At 37.7% G+C, this 23,219-nt stretch overlaps 1 protein-coding gene across 1 annotated transcript in view; it reads left to right on the top strand.

The window, feature by feature from the left end:
* The window catches only part of LOC100742592 (tyrosine-protein kinase Drl), a 103,400-nt gene that overhangs the window by 62,886 nt on the left and 17,295 nt on the right, over positions 1-23,219 (top strand). The window contains exons 3-4 of the mRNA XM_024366790.2: positions 12,281-12,548; positions 21,090-21,264. Coding sequence (XP_024222558.1) covers positions 12,281-12,548; positions 21,090-21,264 — 443 coding nt within the window. The remainder of the gene's footprint in view (positions 1-12,280; positions 12,549-21,089; positions 21,265-23,219) is intronic.

Below are 23,219 nucleotides of genomic sequence, written 5' to 3'. Positions count from 1 at the left end.
TCTTCTTGTATTTTTGTTTTCCAGCGGAGACGAATCCGGCAAACCGTGCACACAATGCCGCGCAATAGCACGGTGAAACAGATATGAATCGACGAGGAAGAAAAGAGGAGTATAAAACAGTTATACGAGGAAACAGCGGCGAAAGAATAAACAGCGATGATATTTTTCTCGACGCAAACGTTCTCCGTGTTTCGTACCACATTTGATAAAGTTAACGAACAACGAGATCGTAGTTTTAGCTTTATCGTCATTGTCCTAAAACTCCTAACTACGTTTCTTCTCTGTTGATACTAAAATCTTTACGTTGTCCCATTTCGATGCGATAAGGCAAGCGATGAAATGAAATTTTTGCCAATAGTAAACGTGGTAATGAGTAAAAATATGAACAATTACAATGAGATCGTCAATAAGTAAAACAAACAAGTGACTCCGTAGTCGTTCTATTTTTAAAAAAACTTTCACTGGCAGCAGCAAGTTTCATCCTTTTAACTTGCTTTCCTTTCGTGCATATTATCGTCTTCCGACCGAGTGAACGCCTCATCACGTAGCCGACGCAATCGGCTTGACAGTTTTCCGAGGGACACCGAGAATCCTGGCAGGACAATGCCGGAGGGTGAAAGTTTTCAGCCCTGCAGACACGCGAATTCGAAACGGTCCAAACGGTACTCCGTAAGCTTGACACTTTATTGCTATCGCGAACTGAATCTGTTCTGTTTCCATGTTTGCCAGACACTCGATAGTTTCGCGACTGTCTGGGAGATCGTCGATGATTCCGACAGGAGACAAATGAGATTCGCGCTGGTGTATTAGAATGAAACGCCAGAAAATGGAGATCACGCGAGAAAATTCAGCTCGATACGATGAAGCGATAAAAATATAAGATACGAGCGATTAGATACTATGACGTCGACAGAATGGTTGAAAAACAATTTTTTCTCGCGGATCTTCCTTTTTTTGGGAATTTAACGCGAAAGCTCTTTAGACGAATGAACAAACGTAGAAACATAGGATAAAAGATTCTATCGCTGGGAGAAGACAATGTAAAAAGAGGGAAATACGACAAAAAGATGAAAGAAGCGAAAAAGAAAATATTTTGTATTAGATTGAAATAAAGAGAGTATAGATACGAGGATGCAGAAGAAACTTCGGTAATTTTAATGAGAACCGCGGTTAAAAAACAATGTTCGTAAATGGGAAATAATCGAATAATTTAAATACCCACGCGATACTATTAAGTCTAAGAGATTAAGTTGGAAATTGGGATTTAGAGGGAAAATTGAAGAGCACGGATAATAATAGACAAAACAGGAGAAGGTAAGTAGGAGGAGGAGAGTGGGGGAGGGGGGCGAGAAAAAAGGAACAAAGGGAATAGGAACAAACGTGGCCAAACGATTACAAGACAAAGTGCAGGCAGACAGAGGCAAGCAGAGCGTTCTCGTATAAACGCTTCCATCTTCAACGGAGTCGAGCATATTGCGTTAACACCGAGGGTGCAAACAGCCTTTGTCTATCTCGCTCGCTTCCTCTCGCGTTCTCTCCTTCTTTTCAGCATTCTGTCACGCTTGCATAAACTAAAAGACCCTCTGGAGTACAGTCAAGCTAATAATTAAAGTCGCTAAAACCGCTCGTTAAATCGTACCGCGTCTGCCCTACATCGTCGAGAACGTTTCTTCGGTCTGCAATTAGTAACGCTTGTCCTCTTAATTGACACTGACCAGAATCTGCGCGTTAACTTATCAAAGTTACATCCTGTACCTTCGAAATAAGAAGACGAAAGTTTTACGAATCTATCGTAAGAAGTATATCGCAAGTACAAATCGAGATTTTTACGTTATATTCGATTTAACGGTAGAACTATTAAAATCATTCCATCATTTTTTCAGATTCTTTGTTTTCATAATAGTTCGTATCGTCGTTGTTGACAAAATTGATGTCGACTTTTATCGAAATAAAAAAGTAACCGTGTAGGTATACTTATTTTATATTGCTTTGTTATATTCCTTTAATCGTTCATCCGTCATTTAGTTAGGTACATATTAAATGTAAACGTACATTGGTATGTTGTAGTTATTCTCGTACGATATTGTCATACCATATCATAAATATACACTGTAGTTCAATATGTAGTTACAAAAATATAGGTGTATCTATTGGTATTGGAATTCCTATAAAGAAAAACAATTTATATTATCGTAAACAATTTATGAAGGAATAAAGTAAAGAGAGACTGTTTTAATAAACAGTCGAAACGTTTCTCTTATTCTTACTAGAAGAATGAACACTAGAAAGATAATCAAATGTTCTCTTTTTCTTTTTAAGTCATCATCTAAGAAGCTGTTAGAGTTAGGAGAAACGGTGATCTCTCACGTTCTACCATTTGTTCCGAGTCGATTGCTGTGATTAACGATTTTCTCGATCGGCTGCGTCGCGTGGCGAAAGCTCTTTTCTGCTTTTAACCTGTTTACGTGGAATGCACCGATAAGCGAGATGGCCGAGAGGCGGGCTTCAAGTACATTACAGAGAAGGGTGGTTAATGATTAATTCATCGTGTTGTTAAAAGTGACGCCGAGTTGCTTGCGTATAAACGTTGTCTGACCGAAATAAACCGATAGAGAGGAAGAAAGGAGAGAAAGGAAGGAAACGTGGCATCCCTTTTACGACTAATTCATCCTCCTCCTACCGGGTTACACGTAAAACCATTAAGGTATGTGATTGAGATATCGCGGAGGATTTAAACGCATTCGCGTGTCTCCGAATAATACCCGAACGATGACAAGAGAACCGTTGGTACGACACAAACGAGAAAAGATATGCTGTACCGTGCACGCGACGCCACGCCACGCCACGCTTGATAAATGCAGTATATTTGTAACGACTCGCATTAATATTCGCTGTTTGAGAGATTATTGCGCTATAATATGATCGTTGGTAATAATATTATCGAATTAGTTGACTTTTAATATGTTAAAATACTTATCGCGTGAACGTACATTTTATTTATTTATTTAACTCGCATAACTTTTTTATAACTTGAGAAATCCTTCAATTTCTTCGACTTCCTTGAAAATAAAACTTGTTGTTCGCAAGTCTGAGGCAATTTTGTTATTCTTGTCTTAAACTTAGAATCTCTCTCTAACTTCGTTTACCTGTATCACGTATTATGCCTCAAGGGCCCACAGTATATGAAAGAGATAACGTAAGAGAAGACTGAATTTTGCTAAAGAATATATTTCTAAAAACCAATCGTGATGGAACGATGTAATATTTTCAGATGAAGGTAAATTTAATCTCTTCGGATCAGACGGATGAAGAACGATGCGGTGTAGCGAAAAGTCAACGAAGAATTTCAATTTAAAAATTTGAAACCGACAATGAGATACGGCAGTGGAAGAGTAATGTGGCGAGATTGCATCTTGACTGCAGGTGCAGATGAATTAGTTTTTGTTGATAGTATTTTAACGAAATGTGCTATTCATATAGATACAGATATATGTTAGTTTTAAATTTGATCAGAACGATGACATAAAGCATATATAAATTTATTATTGATTTTAGTTTTAAAACTATCGATATTATTATTATTATCATTGCTTATTACTGGTTGTATCATTTTAATTCCTATGGGTCACAGAATGACACTTGGTTTGCAAAATACTACTAAAAATGTTTATTACACATATAATCGATCTAAAATATGGTACCCTCCCCTTTAGTCACCGAAGAATTCATAAGATTGTCGATCATAACGTTTTTATATAACTCCCATAAGAACTATAGAACGATAGAATTGAAAGAGCACGTAATAGAAGAATAGAGACGTATTACAGAAAACCGTTAAAAAGTTGCATTCAATGCGCTTCGACGTTTTGCTATATATATTTAAATAAAACCATAAAATATTAATATTACCATAACAGGTACATTAAAATGCATGCATATTTTTGCAACGTCAAATTTCAGCATTATTTACGCTTTATTTACGCTTATTATTATTCTTAATACGTTAGATATTAATTATAATATAAATATAATATATTCTAAAATAGCACAATAGAATTAATTGAGTGGTACAGTTATAATTAAGTATATAGGGTAGGTACGTTCGCGAATAGGCTCGTGCTCGAATATTAATCCGAGTTACAGTTTCTACTTAATATACCTTTTTCAAACCTGATGTAATTTGCTACGTAATCTAATGTGAATAATCTTGCGATTTATTTCCATACTTTCTACCAAGGAATTTTAATCACGTTAGTTGCGTGGCCAATAATTGTGCACCGTTTATATCGAGGTTAGTGATCCATGGTCGTGGAAGTTGATTCGATACGCTATGCAGAAAGTCAATCATAGTAATCGCGGTCAAGGCGAATTAGGAAATACTTATAACGACGTTCGTTTAGCATTATAAGGGCAAGGATCGCGTTCAAGCGAGTGTGTTAAGGAAAAAAATTAGATTGGTGAATTCGATCTTTGTAAAAATCGATAATTTAATTTCGATGGTAAGCCAAGAGATTAAATTTTGTTTCAAATGTATAATTAGTTAGCCGAATGAGATGTATCTAAATGTAAATTCAAATATCTTTGATAAACAATTTAAACATCTCATGAAATACTTTAAATTTCATAACGATACCTTTTTCTGTCAAATGCTCTAGAAAATCGTCTTACTTAAAAAGAAAATAGAATTCTCTTCTTCTTGGAAAGAAGCGGGCTATTCTGTATTTTTCAAGCGTATCGTTGTATTCGTGTAAGAAAATTCTTTTTATTTCTGACCAAACTAAAGATACATCTTTTAATTATGTAGATATTTACGAATGCCTAAGCTTTCGATTATTTAGTATTACACTTAACGTATCACGCTTCCAACTTCAGCGATATAGATTCGAAAAACCGTGCATTATACGATATCATCAAATATTTAAATTATTTAAATCGTTAAAAAGCTTGATCGTTCGTCATTATGTCGCGAAATAGCTTTTCGATTTCTTTCTTCAAGCTGCAGACAGTGACACATAACGTCAAATACAACCGAAAGTTTTCTTACTTTGAGAAGTTTCGAGGGATGCGCTGAAGCTTCGAAGCAAAGTCTGATCTGTATTTGAAAATTCTCGACGTGCAAGAAGTATCTCTGGTTATCAACGTCTCTCTCTCTCTCTCTCTCTCTCTTCGCATTTGCTGTCAAAGAGTTCAATTTAATTTCTGCTCTGCGACGGATAAGTTCACGGGCTACATGGACGAACGGCAAAGACGGAAAGTCGAATCGAGGCGTAAACGCTTGTCTTTGTCCTCCTCGAGAGCCCGAAACAAGGAAAGAACAATGGAATTTCGTTATTGCGCCAACAGATGGAAAAACAACAAAATGCCCCTCGCAAGGTCTTTCGCCGCGTTTCATTCATTCTCCCTTTCGTTCTTGTGGCTCTTCGCTTTTCTGCCGCTTGTCTCTGAATCGATTCCTACGTGACGAATCGCGTTCCACTTTCTTTCTTATGTACCTTATTCTCGGTGAATCTGACAATTGATCGCGCACGACCGAATCGAGGTCACGCGTGTACAGGCCTTTGTCGAAGATGAAAAAGAGTCGGGTACTCGAGGAGAAAAACGGGATGCAGTTGCTATGAATTTTACCGCGTTCTACGCCCTGGAGGTTATCGATGATTGGCTGCACGCTTTCCAATTGTCGTCGTGTCAGGGTCTTCGATGGCCAGCACCGTTCCTTAAAATTATCTTCCAATGACGATAGTTCCTGCAAGTTGGAAACAACAGAAATAAAAACGAAATGCCTGTACTATCCTGCCCAGTCTAACTGTATTCGAACATATGGAAATATGTTATGCACGATGTACAAGATTTGTGCGAAGAATAACTAAAGACAAGTCAAATACTCCGTAGTTTTATTCATTTCACAGTATTTTATTCAGTATTTTATACAGTATTTCACGCAACGTTCTACAAACGATAATAGATGTTTGATACCCTACGTAAAGTGTCTCAACCTAACGTATTTGTACTACGTATGCAGAAATATTTATTGTTCTCCACGTTATATCGATGACACCTCGATCGAATGTTCGATTTTCATGGCTTTATGTTATAAATTATTCTATTTTAAATTGCATCAAAGCATTACATTACGTTCAGGAAACATGATATAATTGATTATAGGTGTCTATCTGAAAATATTGAAATACAGATTGTAAACCATGCGTGCCGATTAATCATCAAAACAGCAGTCATCGGTAATCTTTTTCCCCACGTTACATGCCGCATTTATCAGCGCAGTTTTTGCATGGTTGCACACTTTTCATCACCCACACTCCATGGCACGCACGTAAATACATCGCTCGGAATCAACCAATTCGCTTCGTTCACCGGAATAGCACAAAGGACGCGAATAATCAGCAATTCGATTTAAAATGTCGATAATACCTTTGATTCGTTTAAAATCTTTGATGTCGATCCATTATACATAAATACGATCGTGTAATCCTTAAAGTAGTGGCGTATTATTGCCTATATCATATATGAATGAAACTTTTCATAAGTATAACGCTGGTACAATTATGTATTACATTTTCTTTTGAAATACACTTTTCCTTAGATCGAAGGGAATAAACGCATAGATTATAAAAAAAAATTGTTTTACATCATCTTTTCTCGATTCATTATCGATTTTACTCCAATAATTATATATCATTTTAAAACTTTCGTTTCAGCGATCGTTTTGACACAAATTTATCACCATCGGTGAATCGTAACATCCTTCCGTTATATTTCACCTTTTCGCTGCCCAAAATGCGAAAACATACCGCGAGATTGTGGGCGTTGTGTAATAAATATAACAACGGGGCAAATATATTTTATACATCTTCATATTGATACGGTGCATACGTGCAATGATAAGTTTAAGCTAAAGTTTTTGGTCAGATAGATTTTTCATTTTGTATTTCAAGAACGATACTTCAAAGAAATTTAACTGATATCATGTACAACCACGCAACAATGTTTATTTGTCGCGGATACTATTTTCCTTCAGTTGTTCCATGCTCTTATTATCTATTATCAGATGAAATTTTTCTCACAGTTAGTTTTAAATTTATCACGTAAAATTATTTGTAATCGGCCAATTATGTAATATTCGGACGGTACAAAATGACGAGGAGAGACGAAAACGATAAAGGGAGATGAAATCTAAATGGAAATATAACGAGCGAGATATATGTTATTCGAAACTAAATTCTCGAATAAAAATTTCGTATTATTCGTATGCTTGATCATCGCTCTATGTTTGACGATTTTTTTATCTCTTCTATCCTATCTGTAAAATCCTTTTAGATACTGCTTTTGAAATATAAAATGTAAAATCTATCTGGCCAGGTACTTTTGTACACCACTGTAAACGTTCGAATTCTCGCACGAAGCACCGTGTATTCTTTTGTTCAAACGGTGACCGATAACAAAATCACCAAAACAATTTCGAAGTATTCGAATGGAGAAGTCCGCATCCATCAGGAGGTCCATGTGTTTTGTTGATGTTGTCACGGGGCAGGATAGTGTAGCGTACACGGCGTCCTTTTCGTCGTCGTCAACAATGCCTATAATGTACGGTGTACGGATTCACGTCGAACGCAGGTTTGTTCCGTACACAATGGAGTATACGCGAAGCCGTGTGCGTGGCTGGAAAGCGATTCAAGTGTTCGTGGTAGCTGATTCGAAATCTGCGTGCCGGAGTTTAACAGGCCCTGAATGAAAGCAGACATTTCCTAAGTAAACGTTTTTACGTTATTACGAGGATCCTGAAGTGGATATCAAGCAAGCGAACGTAACTGAACTCGGTTGATCGACTATCGTTCTCGTCTCTATAAAGATCTCTATTCCTGGACATTGCATCGAATCTCTGACTCAACGAAATTTTACTGCAGCATTTGTGAAATTAACTTATCTCGCCTTCTTCGATAGATGGAATGGACGAGCCAATTTGATCCGCAAATTGTAAGCTGGCTGAGAGCGATGTACGTATGCCGTGAATCCTAAACAAAACGTTGATTTATTATGGAATTAAATATAATCTCTCGTATGTTAGGCCAGTATTGCTTTTTACTAAAATCTTATATCTTATATTTTAATAAGATTTGTTTGCTAATATAATATATTAAGCTGTGCATAATATATTAAATAATAACTTAATATATCGAATATATTAAATGTATTAAGTATTAATGTATTAAATGTATGAAAAATATAAATATTTCGTGTAATATTAATAACAAGCAAACAGAACGATATTAAGACAGAATTAATTCGTGTATAAATTAATTAATCGGAGTGTGATATCGTGGAAATTATAAAATATGTAAATATTTCATAAGCATGTATCGAAGAGGAAAATACCAGGTATAATTATGAGATATGTGAAATTTCCAATATTAATATCGAACGAAACCATTCGTTTTGTGAATTATTAATAAGCAGCTACTTTTCGATAAAACAGAAAAAAGATTAATCTCTTCTTCCGTTGATAAATTTTCAATCATTTTGAGAACTTGATTATTCTTTCTCACTTTGTGCGAACAAGTCACCTAACTTTATCGAGTACAAAGTATTTCGTTTACGTAATAGATCGTCAAACGTTCTGGTAATTAACAACATCAAGTAATTGTACAGTAATAAGCGTTAATTACCATGTAATTAAAACATATTACAGGGATGAAAGGAGCTACTGCGGATTACGTAAAGATGCTTTTCCTCGATTATCCAGGGATGCAATTGTCCTGGCAGAACGGTCGTGTTTATCAGAGTTACGGTTAATTTCCTTGGCGTAGTGGCCATCGAGTGGCTTGTTAACCTCGGTTAATAGAATTAAATAAACATTTAACTATAAAAATTTGGTAAAAAAGATGATGTTACATCGCTGTCTAGTTTGAAAGTAGCAACGATGAATTTCTCAAGCAATATACTCGAAGAGTACCTTTAAAATATTTAATATTTTAGGAATTTAAAAATTTTAACAAGAATAAAACTCGACGGAAGAATGCGAAGAATCGAATCAAGGACTTGATTTGTATTTCCTTCCAAAGCTTCCCAGTCAGTTGTTGTCATGATTTAAGTACGTCGATAGCAGCAGGGCTGTCAGCACCGGATAGAGACGAATGGCTCGATGTCGTATCATTCGCAACCCTTATAATAATTATGTGAAAAGGGGGGGCACTAAAGAAAGAAATGTCACAGCCCTCGGCAAGAGGGCTCCCGTTCGAGTTCGTCATCGACTCGAACGAGAGTAAAAAACAGACATATTTCCAACGTGAAATCTCTTTATAATACACATAGTATTCGACAAAATTTCAACCTTTAATTCTTCCGATTAAATTGGTCTCCATGCGACATACAGTGTGAGACTCTTTTTATACATGTTATATTAACAAATTATCTTTTAACATTATGTCAAATAAAACGGATGAATTACGATGATGTATTAGAGATTTCTCCCTAACTATAATAACGTCCTCGCACTTTATCCGATGTAAAAATCGCGTAAATACAAGCTTTTAATGCTTATCGTTGGCTACCGTATGTGGCATCCGTCTAGTCAAGAAATATGACAAATGGCGCATTTGTGCATATTCAGACTCGTAATAATCGACCTAGTTGCTATATTTTCATAAATCATTTATAATAAGCAACGAATTTCCTTTATATTTCCCTATATCAAGTTTATCGTTATTTAGTATTACATATGCCCGAATCGTTAGAAATCAATTTTATCATTAATAATATCGTAATTGTACGATTAAATAGGATATTTGAAATCGTTTACATCGTAAGAGAGTACCGATTAACGAATTAAGAAAATACGGACATAAAGACATAATAAATCCACTTTTTCACAACGAAAGATGGAAGACGATCGGGCTATAAAAGATTTCATTCCGACTTATCTTCGCTTATAATTAAGTTCCTCGGTTAACGTGCGTTAATAATTCTTGGCTGACGGAAAGCTTGGCGAAGAAGAAGTACAAAGTGGCTTATGCAAATCAAATTGCAAATCAACTGTCTGTGTATGGTTCGCAGCGCATGTGTTCAAGTAGTAGTAAAAAGAAAGGAAAAAGCACATAGAGAAAGAATTGGCAAGATCTTAGCCGAACGAATGCGATAGGCAGGTGTCACGCCATCGCAAACCCCCGGCGCGACGATTACGACGATTACAGGAGGCTCCCGAGGGGTTGAAGAGGGTGGAATCGCCTCCGTTGACATTGCATCACGAAGCACTAACCACATTATTTATGCCACCTCGTAAAACTTGTGGCGTGCCTAAACACACTACTCGTTCCCACCACTCTTCCCCTTTTGCTCGGAAGTTGCACAGATCAGAGAAGGGGCGGGAACTTTTGTTTGTGAAGTTCACCATCTCCGCCCGTCGCGTCAGTGGTACTGCTCGCATCACCGATGGTTGAACGAAACTAGACGGTTACGCGATCCTTCCGCCAACCTCGAGCCATGACATCGAATTCCAGTTTTGACCGAGGAAACAGATATTTAATGAAAAAATACACTTTACCATCGAGGAAGATATAATATAAAGATATTATTTATTATTATTTACATATCTATTTTTACTCGCATATTTTATAATACCGTAAAACTGTAACATTATATTTATAACCCCTTGTAAGTTACAATACTATAACTATATAGATATAGAATTAAAACGGAATTAAATAACGATATTATATATATATATATATATATATATATATATATATAAAATAATAACGTGACTAGACATCAGATTTGGTAATATGTACATATGCGTAGTTACACAACGAAATAAATTGAAGAGAAAAAAAGATTAATATTTCCCCGTTACAAATAAATTGCTTTATAGATGAATTTTTCAAACCGAGCTCTTGTTTTATCTGTGAAAAATTGTTAGTCCACTCGTTTTTTTGCTATAAAAAATTTTGTAATTTAATACATCTCACGGAATTAATGAATAACACTTAATAACATGCCCGAATTTTTAATAAAAAGAAATTTGAAACATAAAGAAGGCCAATTCGTTTAGTTGTTCTAAACCTACGTTGTTTAATTTATTATTAAATTCTATATTATTTAATACTATTATGTTGAATATATTATAACGATATTTAACGTTAAAATCAGATTTTTTCATTCCGGGAAAAAGATTAATTCTTGTGTAAATAATAAGGGGAAATGAGTTCCTGTAACAAGTATTATCGTAATTGGACTACTCAAACGTTAAGTAAATAATATGCGATCTAAAGGAAAGGCATATACGTGTTTCACGTCGGCGAATTATTCTAAGATGATTTTCCATTGGAAGTTTATTGAATTTTACGAATAACTTGGTAGTTTGAAACAGCAACAAGAGAATGGAGTTGTTTGCATCAACGTCAATTTTCGAGCATGAAATAAGAAGCGTGCAACAAATGAAGGTAAAATAAGAATGGATCCAGTGTGAAATATTGCATGCGTGTAATGATATGCAAGCCGAAAGGGGGTTTCTCGCTGTTACAACGCCGACGCACGGGTCCTTACTAAGGTATTTTTATTATACACGTGAACGTGTATTTGATTAATGTAGACGTATGGGAAACATAGATATCGTTAAGTGAAAATTGATAAAACGTTATTTATAACAGCACTTAATCGTGTTATATATGCAATGTTATAAAAGTATATTTTATCAATTTAGTTCCGAAAAGAGGGAAAAATTATTATAAAATAATGTCTTGTAAATTTTTGTTTCTCCTATTTCATATCAGACATCGAGGGTGTCTTTGAAACAATTTCGAGAATTATTAAAGGCTACAAATTGCTTTACGATACGAAAGAATTGCAGATTAAACGTAAAATATCGCATGTCTGTAATCGTAGGTTGCTTTAAAAGTTCGTGCTAGAGTTTCCACGTTGGTATGCCTAATGAAATACGATTTTCGAGCTATTTTTATTAGGTATCCGTAATCGGCCAGCTCGCGTAAACGCCGTACTCGATGAAAACGAGGAACAACGGGAATGCTTTCGATTTGACGTCCGCTTTTGTTTGGCCATTTCTACGTTCTATTTTTTCCGATCGAAAGCCGTTTCATTCTCAACAAATTGTAAATCTGAGTGCAATTCAATTCGATTTCATCTTTTCTCGCGATCGTGCGTATTTGTTTCTGATAGTATTTTATACAGCGCGACTACAACGCGACTACAACGCCTCGAGATGCCATACAGTGCGTTTATAAAGATCTGTTTTCATTTCCGTGTTTACTTACAGTTACCGTACTCGATGGAATTGGATTACGACGTAGTCGGTGTTCCGGGCGGTGTTTCCGGAATGATGGCACTGCTTCCTCCCAGAGTGAACGTGTCGGCTAGGGGAGAGGTGCCAGTCACACTGCAAGTCTTTAGGATCAGGCTACCGTGCTCGGGTCTCGTGAGTGCGCAAATTCCTTTGGCTTTGAGGTTGAACGTCACAGCTCCACCTGGTACCAAATACAACGATACCATTTTAGTATTCAAGAGAAACAAGATTTGTTTGAAAGGTAAGTGACAGAACTAATTTGCAGGAATTACAAAATGGTGCGGCGTATCTCGTATTATTTCCACTGGTTAATATTTCATTTTCGTGAAAGTTGCAGCAATATGGTATATTTTTTGATGAAATTCGAAAGATACACTCTCTAGGAAAATTTCTAGCACGTTATTAAGACACGTGTACGTAAAATCTAACGCAACTTGTTCCGTTTTACCTTACTACGTTATTTAATGCGAAGTATTACTTTTATCGGCACCCTGTCAACTGTGTATGGTTAGCTGAGACGATACCAGAGGCCCACGTTAGATCAAACACTTTCGCTCCAAGTACGTGTATTTTACATACTTGCAATAATTTGCAAGTGGTAGAAATACTTAGGAACAGAACGTTACTCGTACTCGCGCACAAAAGGATAACTCGGTACAGAGAAATTGCTCGAATTTGCCAAATTTTTCTGCTTATTTTTCGAATAGCTCGACGTTAATGGAAGTAAATATACAAGTTAATAGAGAAGAATCTCCGGCTTTCGCGAAAACGCGTTCGCGGCACACCGATAAAAGTCTAGCCGTGCGTGTGTTACGCACGAAACGTGTAAACCGTGTCAACGCATTTACATACAAGTATTTTAACACCGTGGCGAACTGTCGATAATTGGTCGGCTTACGCAATCGCAAATTTAATTAGTACGTTCACCGGGATCGTTGAATACCTTCGTTACAAGCAACGCAATTTCGACGTATCCGCGATTAAAACAGAGAGAGTCGAGCATTCGTTCCGAGTCCCTTTCGGGCGCGAATTCTATGCACGATTTATGCCCCTTTGTGCAACACGCAATCGGCAACAACGCCGATGCATAATTTCTGAAAGCAGAATTTCGTGTATGCGAACGCGCTCGCCGTGATACCTGCACCCTGTGAAAATCGAGTGATTAAACTTTGGTCGCGCCGATGGCCTGGCTAATTTCGTTTAATTACATCGCGCGTGTGCCATATACCGCTTTACACTGGTAACCTGTCGTGTAACTTTATTAATCCTATTCGATCTGTTAAAACTCAGTTTACTCCTTTGTACGTTAACAACTGGATACCGATTACTGGCCAGATAATTACTCGTTGTCCGCTTGGCAACGAGAAGCGGAGCTGGACAAGCGGTAAAAAAGTTTGCAGGAACATATTTTCCGAAATATACCGAACTGGCTTGATTAAATATACTAAATATATCGAAAGTTTCGGTCTACGAGCATTTAACCAAGCTCGATTAACGTAACTCGTTATTCACCTAAAAGTCAGCATGCACTTCGTCGATGACAAAAGAGGAAGTAATTAAAATGCGAAGAATTGTATTTTACAAAGAAGCATTTCGCAGCAATTAAGTCCGAAATACGAATTATTTTTTTATATTCGCGATAGTAGTTCGCTATAAATCCAATTCTAGTGCTTCCGGAGACACGAGATCTCCAAATCTCGTTCTTCGCCTGCTCAGTTCTTCGAACGAAACGTTTCCCGTGGAAAAAAAGATACGATATGATGTACAGACGTGATTCTCGCGGCAGCAGCCGTGGAAACATCCCATTCCCCGTCCGGAAATCGACAAGAACATGGAATATCGGGGATCTCGAAGTAGTAGCAACATTTCGTCAGACAGGTGGATAGAATCGGACTTCGCTGCTGATAGAAACTATACGTGTTTACAGCTGAGCGAGTGAGACGAACGCGAAAGGGGAGGGTCAACGGGAGACCGAGGAAACGAAGCGGAAGAAGGGAAACGGCGGGAGTTGAAAAAGAAGGTGTGGAAAGGAGAGAAGCGAGATAAGGCGGAAAACGAGAAACGCGAAGGAGAAGATAGAAAGAGCGAGTTGACAGACGCTGATCCGGATCTGGTTACCGGTGCAGGGGGCTACAACGAAAAGCAATCCACCGAATAAAATTGAATCTCGTCAGGAGTCGGTGTATTTAATGAAAGAGAAGAGAGGAAGGATCTCGCTGTCTAAGATCAAGAGGATCGACCACGTAGAAAAGTGGAGTAAAAGAGGTTGGTGAGGGGGTGATGAGGGGGTGGTAGTAAGACAGCAGGAAGAGTGGGAAATAAATAAGCAAGCGCTGCGAGGCGAGACTCGTCGACCGATGAGTAGTAGTACTCGCGCGTGTAGACCGAGGTTTCTTCCTCGCCAGAATTTGTTTTCTTCTTCGTTCTAGTAGTAGCCCCCGTCCATCATGGTCGTACGGGCGAGGTTCTTTACTTTCTAAGAGGTCCTGCGAAGATCCGAAATCGTTTGGAGACCACTCAAAAATAATCGAATCTCGTGTTGGCTCCTCGAGTGCTCGTATTCCAGCTATGTATACGCCGAAAGGTTGAAAACGTTCGATAGCGGTCTTGCAGCAAATATCAGGCAAAAGCGCCGAATGAAAAGAAAGATGTCGGTATAGCGAACGATTTAAATGCCGATATTGTGCGAACTTTTCTCTGAATCCAGTAATCCACAGGGGCAAAGCGAAGGCGATGCGATGTAGAGGATCGAATGGGGTGGCCGAAGAAGGTTCTTTTTACTTTTAAATTTAAAGATATTGAATAAGCAACATGAATTTCTGAAAGAAGCGAAAAGACCAGAGGAAAATAAGAGGATCGTATCTTTTTGTTTGGTTATTTAGTTGCATTAAAAACTACGCAAACTTTTTATATTCGTCGCTCGATACACGGAAGCGCTACTACCGATCTCTATGATAACGATATCGGTAAATCGTATTAGCTAAAACAATTTCAGTGATATAAAGTTACGTAGATTTTATAATATTATTTTATCACGTTACAAAATTATTCAATTCACCACTGGGCAACAGTGTATGTGTTATGCAATAATCGGACGACAGGGGAGTACAAATTAACAAAGTCATGTCCGCCGATAAATCGAAATGTTCTTCGTAATTTCATCGCGACAAATTAACGTTAAATGTACTCGTCGATGTACACGTAGTCATGGTATAAATTTGACGATCGAGAACGTTAAATTCATCAAAGATTAACATACCTAATATTCTTGCTACGTATATCGGTTTAACGTATTTTTACTCCTTAAAATCATAGTGAAATTACTCGATATAGCGGACGGAACACCGAATATCTGACCTCTTTTTTAAGTAATCATCGATGTCTCGTTACTACGTCGATTTGAGAAACCATACCACAGAGTCTGGAGTATCAAACAGTAAAGCACTACAGTACTACCTATGCTCTATTCTATAAAGAAATTTCATTATCGTTATTGTACGACGTGTATATTACAGCAATGGTATTTCAAACATCGCAGAAATTTTATATATAGGACTTGGTCTTTAAGAAACCGGCTCCTTAAAAATACTCACCAGCGAGTCGCTTACATGTACTAAGAACAGCATTACCGAAAAAAGAAGAAGCGAATTTTATCGTTCACGGTAAAGCTAATCGTGTCATCCGCGATACAATCTTTTGATCTGCGCTGTATTTACGTTATATTTACTCGAACATGGAGAATAGTTGAATTGCGAATTGCAAGGACAGATATTATACGATGATGTAATGAGTAAAATCTTATATTTCGCTGTCTTCGATCACTGAATATTCTCCAATTTTTAAGTTTATAATAGGAACGTAGTAGTATTCACGGTAGTTGTCGGAGGATGGTAACTAGATTTTAAATTACTCATCACGGTGAGATTGAAAGCATTTTTCACTCCGCGGGAAACGCCGCAATTTGCGATGAAATTTGTTTCAAGAGAGCAGACGCCGAGCGGTTGAGCGAAAGAACACCGAAGAACACCGTTCGAAGAGGGTCATTCCATTAATCCCGCAGGGACTTAATTCTGAACCTTCGTAAATCTCGGTTAAGGTTTGTTTGATAGTGTCGGATGGCATCGCCTACTGGGATTTAACCGAGATACACCTCTTTTCCTCTAAACGCGCTTTCTCGACTTTGCACTCGTTCTTAAACCCGTGAGTTTCTTGTCGGTGCGTCGACCAAGACTAAGTTTAATCGATCCTACGCCGTCCGCGAGCAGCACGAGCAAATTGATTCCTTTGTGCTTTGCCGACCGTTAATCTCTTCCTTCGACGTTTTTAATTAAAAATCAAGCGCTGCGGTTTCTTTGGACGTGTTAAACCATCGTCTAAACCGTCGAAATTATTTTTGCGCCAATCGAAACCGTGCATTTCTGACTTATTCCAACCAAATAAGCGTTAGAAAAGCTTCGGAGAAAAGAAACAATCGGCGATTAATGGAAAATATAGCTGATGAAAGAAAAGATAGGTAGTAACGCATACGTTCTCCTTCTTCTTTATGATATTTTTCCTTTTACGTTGTATTTCAAATAGGTAAACTCTGTCAGTATGGTAAGCTGTGTCAGTCTGGTTAAAAATAAGAAATAGATCTGTCATGAGATCTCAAATACTTGATAGAAAACAATTTCGATCTCCAATATTGCCCAATTTTACGCTTTTATGTATCGATAATTTTGGAAAAAAGGTCTTCTTTTGGCACGAACGGTAAACGTTTTGAAACAGATTATTAACGCGTAGTACTCGCATTGACCGTGCATCTATTCTTTTTTCATGGCATAATAACCACAAATGCATTACCACTCCCTTTGTACTTGATATTTTTGTTACAGCTTTTTAACGTAGTTTTAAACTACCTATATTTATACGACGTTTTTGCCTCGTGTTTCATCGTAGAATATACCGATGAAGTTTAGCTGGAAAAACTTGGAGCAGCCTGTAGTGTCGATTTAATAAAGGCAAATTGTGTTTCTGACGCAATTGATTTTTAGCGGGAAATTCTCAAGACCAAGGGATGTTAAATATTCTTTATTAGCTGCGACGGTAAATAGCAATTCCACGAACGATGCCATAATTTAAATCGGCGTATGCTAACTAGGCGGAACAAGCAAACGAACAATTAAGGGTCGGGTAAACTTATCAACAATTCAATTAACCTCGCGGGAAGCGAAAAGATGAAACAACAAAAGTGTAATGCCTCTCGTGAAAGCGACTTGCAACTGCGATCGCGCGGCGGAAAGAATGAAAACCAAAGTTACTTAAAAAAGTTTTTCGCGTGGTCTGCTTCGGTGAGTATTGTGCCATGTAAGAGGGGACATTTTAAAAAGATGTCGGTTCCTGCAAATAAATAAGAAAAGATTCCTCTAAGAAGTTGGACGTAGCGGGAAAAGCAGCTACGAGCCCGCGCGATTTATTTAACTTTTTCCACCGGCCTTCCCTTCGCCCCCTCTCGTTCTTCCTTCCTTTCCCTTCGTCCCTGCGCGCATCTCATCGCGCTTCAGAAAATTCTTCCTCGTCCGAGTGTCTCGCGAACGTTTCCGTCGTTATCGTGTAAAGCTCGTCTGTCTGCTTTGCGTTATTTATCCTGGCAACGGCACGAATCCTGTTTTTCCCGCCACTTTGTCTGGAACAAAACGAGATAGTGCAGGCGGATAAAAAGGATGCGATTCGTTAAAAGCGGGACGCGAATTTACGTTGTTCAGCGGCTCGTACTTTCGGTAAGAAATCCTTGTAATATCGAGAAATTGCTTGCTCGTGGTTCCAGGTAATATGCTTAAGAAAGTTTTACATCGCTTTGCGAGAATACGTTCTTGAAAAAACTGCAGTTTTAAATTACGATGTAGTTTAATCGAATGAAAACATGCGCGTGTAAGTGCGCGGCGAACAGGGGCGAATGTTTCGGAAGCAAAGTTATCGAGAATGAGTTGCAAAAGTCAACTAAATTAATGTACGAAGTGTATTTATAATATTTAAGAAGAAGGAGAAGTTTAATGGATATGTTTTCTAGCTATACGTTAGCGTGTTTTATCGCATGAAAGTGGTAAGTTAATTTATTAAGCGTGTCTACGTTCTCGTTGAGTCGAAGATGATGAATTATGTAGTAATGGCGTATGTGAAAGGTCAAAGTATGATTTTTTAAAATATGACGTTTAGAAAATAAATTGAAAATAATTTCGACGCAACTTTATTTTAAACAAAATAGACGTTACATATGTTTTCTGGTATTTGCAGTGTTTACTTGTACGTCGCGTGGTTTACGTTATCGACGTCAGTTTCTTTATCTTTGACATCGTTCACGAAATCGCACACCTATACATATGATTGTTCTTGCGAAAGCGAAACTTGTTATTTTTTAAAATTAGACGTTTAATTAACACATGCCAGAGATTGCTAGGAAGGTATATATAAAAATATAAATTATATTACTAATATAAATATTTTAAGTGTAAAACTGAACACAGCTAAAGATATTTCGAACACGTTGATTAAAATTGTACTTGGCTCAAAACTCGAGTTATATCGTTGTATAAAATACGCGTGATAACACTCATGACCTAAATCAACTTAATGAATTTCTAAAGCGTACCAAGCGGGGTGGCTGCAAAGCCAACTACCAGCGTGTAGTTTCCAAAGGTTTATGTCCACGTATTAAAGGGTACCTATTCGTGTATTTTATATCTAGATAAATACGCAGAGCGGTGTACTTTTACCGTTAAATAAGTAAATGGAGCTTCCTAAGAATTCAAGTCCAGGAAGTGGAAACATGTAACAATATAGTAGGTACGGTGGAAAACAACCGTTAATAAGAAACCATTAACGTAGTGTTTTATCAATTCGTAGCTAACAGGAAAATCAATTACAAACTATCTTTTTGCCGTATCGTTTGCTTCAGAATGAGAAACACCAAGTACAAGTGAAATAGGGAGAAATTCGTCATCCGATTTATTCATATTGAGATGTCTCGAACGACTACGTCTTGATATTCTTATCTTGATATCGTTGTCTCGATATCTAGAATCGATCCTGCAAGTAGCGCCAACTTTTTTATTTACACTCTGTGTACGTTTTCTGCTACAATACGCTGGAACCATGCATTTACTCGTGCGATCTTACAAATTTTCGGTTACTTATTTCATCGAAAAATCTGATTCAAAGGTAAAATTAAGGCTGTGGCCTGTATAACTCTACCTTTATTAAAGGAATCGGAGCTCGGGTTTTCATTAAAAACGTCGAACAAACAGAAGAATGTCTTCAAAGAATAAGAGTATAGTTTCGAAATCAAAGCGAAGCACCGGTGCAATTTATTACAGTTCACCCTACCTTTACGATCCCGTTTGTGGAACAGAAAAGATCCTGAAAGATAAGGAACGGAAATTTAAATCAAAGGAATACCGGGCGTGGAAAACGCAACAGAAGCTTATCAATTTCCAACGAAATCGCAACGATATGAACGTCTCTTATTTCGAGGTGTAAATTTCGAGATACAAATCTAATCGATAAAACAAACAGATTTTCATAAAAGACACGAATCACGTATTCGATTTAAATCGTTTAATTTAAACGACCGGAGGAAAATGCTAAGACTCTATTTTTTAGCACTCGAGATGGCAATGATTCAAAGGAGGCAACCGGTAAAGAGTTACGCAGGGTGGAAAGCGCAAACAGACGTGAAAGGAAATACGACGAGGTTCCAAGGATGACCGACCGTGCCTTGTAGAAAACTCGTCGTAGTTTGTGGCGAACCACTAGGACAGGAGGGCCGATTCAAAAAGATGTTCTTCCTTGCGTTCGAGTTGCACTCTTAATCTGCTATTCCGCGGTTGCTCCATGCTGCTGTTCGATAGTGATTCGATACACGTAGAACGAACGATCGAACAGCGTGTCAACGATTGTTCGATAAAATCACCTGTCTTACTTGCCACGGAATGCACCGTGCCAGCGTAACGCGGCTTGAACACATTTTCTGAATGTAATACCAATTATTTTACGCCAGTACGGGAAAATCCGCTCGTTAAATCGCTCACGAATCTATGTTAATGGTTGCGTTTCTCTGTTATTACGCTGTCAAAGTGCATGGCCAAATTTTTTAACGAGATTTCAACGTCGCGCGATGTGTTTCCTTGACTATAGGTTATCGTTAATAATGTGTATATAAATTTAATCGGTTGATCGACAAAAGCGGCGCCTCTGACCAAGGTTAAAAATTGCATATATCATATATGTTTGAGCTTTTGATAATATTAATTTATGGAAATCTAATAACTTTCTATAGAATGGAGCTTATAATGTATGTATATTAATAATAGAAGATGTGTTATTGAAAATTTTTTTGTCGCGTCTTATTCGAAATTGTTAGTATTTCGACTTTAAAATCTTTGATCGAAAAAACAAAATTTAAAATCATAAAGCTACAATTTGTATTATAATATCGAATACATGAATTTTTGAACCTATATTTAATCTCCATCTATCTTTATTTTATATACATATATCTTAATTTAAAATTCTAGAGAAGATAATAATTCTTAAAATTTTTAACGTTGTATCTAAAACTATTATCAACTCGTTATTTATCTCATTTTCAGCAAATGTAATATTTATCTGCAGAGATGTACATACGTAATTTCCACGCTTTAATTCGTGTATTACGGAGCACGAAATACATGGCTAGATATAATAGAAACGATAAGTCGGATTACTCAAAGATACGAAAACGAAACTACTAGGATTTTTGTTGCAGGAGTGCAAGCACCTCCCAGAAACGATTCGGTACGTTTGGAACCAGGACCTTTGGTGAATGGTGCTGGAGCTCTTTATATCGCCGCAACATGTGCGTGCGCCTTGATATTAGTCGTTGGAAGCGTAGCAAGCGCCTTGTACATTCGCAACAGCAAGGCTCGCATTCAAGAATCCCAGTAAGTATATACAATTTCCATATGCCGGTTATCACTTTGCTACGAATTCCGGTTTCACGTTCGAATTACCCAGGAAATTTATTTTTAACTCGGCTAGACGAAAGTAATGGTCAAAAAATACACTTTGCGAGTTGCGAATCTTGACGCTATATTTCAATAATTCTTTTCTTTCATTACGTCAAATTCACAGCTACGAATACCAAAAAGCTTTACGAGTATTTCTTCTCTCGTTCCTTTCCCGTTTTCTAATTATCTATTGTTAATTTAACAAAAATAAGTCGATTAATTATAAGACCAAAGCGGCTAATTAATATTAATCTCTGTAGTTAGACGTTTAAATGAAGTTTAAATAAAGTAAGTATATCGGAAACTCGCGTCAAAATTCAATTTGTAAGCATTAAAATTTCTGACGCAATGTAAGCTATGTGCTGATAATGAAACAGACGCGTGTCCTGCACCGTTTTATGTTTTAACAACTAACCTTTAAGATTCGTATTTAAAGTGTTTGTCATCGAATAAATCGTCACGATACAAATGAAATTATCGATACTTTTGTGCATAAGTAAGAAACTTTACGACAACGCTGTTTTATCATTCGCTGTGAAAAATAAGACAAAGTTTTTTGTACTAAACTAAATCGCTATTCCTTAATGAATATTTATTGTCTACGAATTAAACGTTAAAGGACTGATTAAAATATACGTATTACGGTCCCTCTTAATTAGTAGTCTTAAGCGAGCAGTACGCAGGCTCTAAATGCAAACAGGAAAATTTTGTAGTGCCACCGTCGGGAAATCGGAACAGTACTGCAAAATGCAGTACAGGCGATCGTCTTACGATATTCGTATAGACGAAGGGTACATAGATATTTTCAGTAGTGCTTTAAATTCTGATTGGCATTTGAAAATGTCGTAAACGTACGAATAAGCGTATCTTCCCGCGAAGATAAAAGCCGCTTATTAAACGATCTAATCTGATCATGTCACGAGTAGAATCGGACACGAGCGAATAAATGAAAATCAGCGGCAAACGGGACGTTGGAACGCGGCGACGCGTAGGCCACTGACTGCTCATAAGATTCGCACGGTTGGCAGGTTTTCACGTATCGTCGCGCGCGCCGGGCGCATTCTCATTTCCCACCAGCAACCGGAGAGTGAAAAGTCGTCGACGCGCGTTGCCGGTTGTCGTGAATTTTCCGCTGGATACGGCAACTGCCGAGTTGGGCTGGTCTCTCGGCCCGGTTCACCGTAGGGAAGAGACAGAAGGGCAGAGAAAGATTTCTACACCCCCGCGGGAAATTCATGGGATAAGCTGGATAGGAACTCGTCCGCATGAAATATCCTTTCAATAAGCCCCGGTGATACGTCGGTCGCTTGCCACGGCAGCCGACATTTTATTGCACGGCTACACGCCCCCGTTCAAAAGAGGACTCCTGCGGGAGAGAATGTAAGCAGCGAATTCAGAGGGATGGAATCGCTCTCCATCTTCGCCTGTTCCTCGCCTTTTCCCCTGCTGTCTCGCTTCCGCTTCACTCGTCTTTCCCTCTGTGCGAACCACTTGTCTCTTTTGCAGATGTACGAAACGAACTAGCTCGGTCTGGCATCATGGGAAAATGCTTCCTCTTATTTGTACCGATCGACTGAAATGCTTCGCATCCGTCTAGAATGAAAGCTTCCGAAGGGTTCGTGAAGTCATTATACCGCAATTTTTCTTTCTTCGCGTCCGATTCGCCTAGCTTGTAAAAATTATTTCGACTCTTCTCTTACGTTAGACGTTTCACTTTTATATAGATAGTAATTTGTTTGTTGAGAAGCGATAGTTACAAAAATTTCATGTCTGTATATATTGTATGCTTAACAAGTTACTATAAACTTCGAAAGATACCGTTGTGATAAAGTACGTGTTTCATATCAGACATTAACCGAACATCGTATAAAGATAGTTTTTCCATCGAG

Source organism: Bombus impatiens, unplaced genomic scaffold (genome assembly GCF_000188095.3).
Source record: "Bombus impatiens unplaced genomic scaffold, BIMP_2.2 scf_0235, whole genome shotgun sequence".
NCBI classification, from domain to species: Eukaryota; Metazoa; Arthropoda; class Insecta; order Hymenoptera; family Apidae; genus Bombus; species Bombus impatiens.
This window is presented reverse-complemented; position numbering and strand designations above follow the sequence as displayed.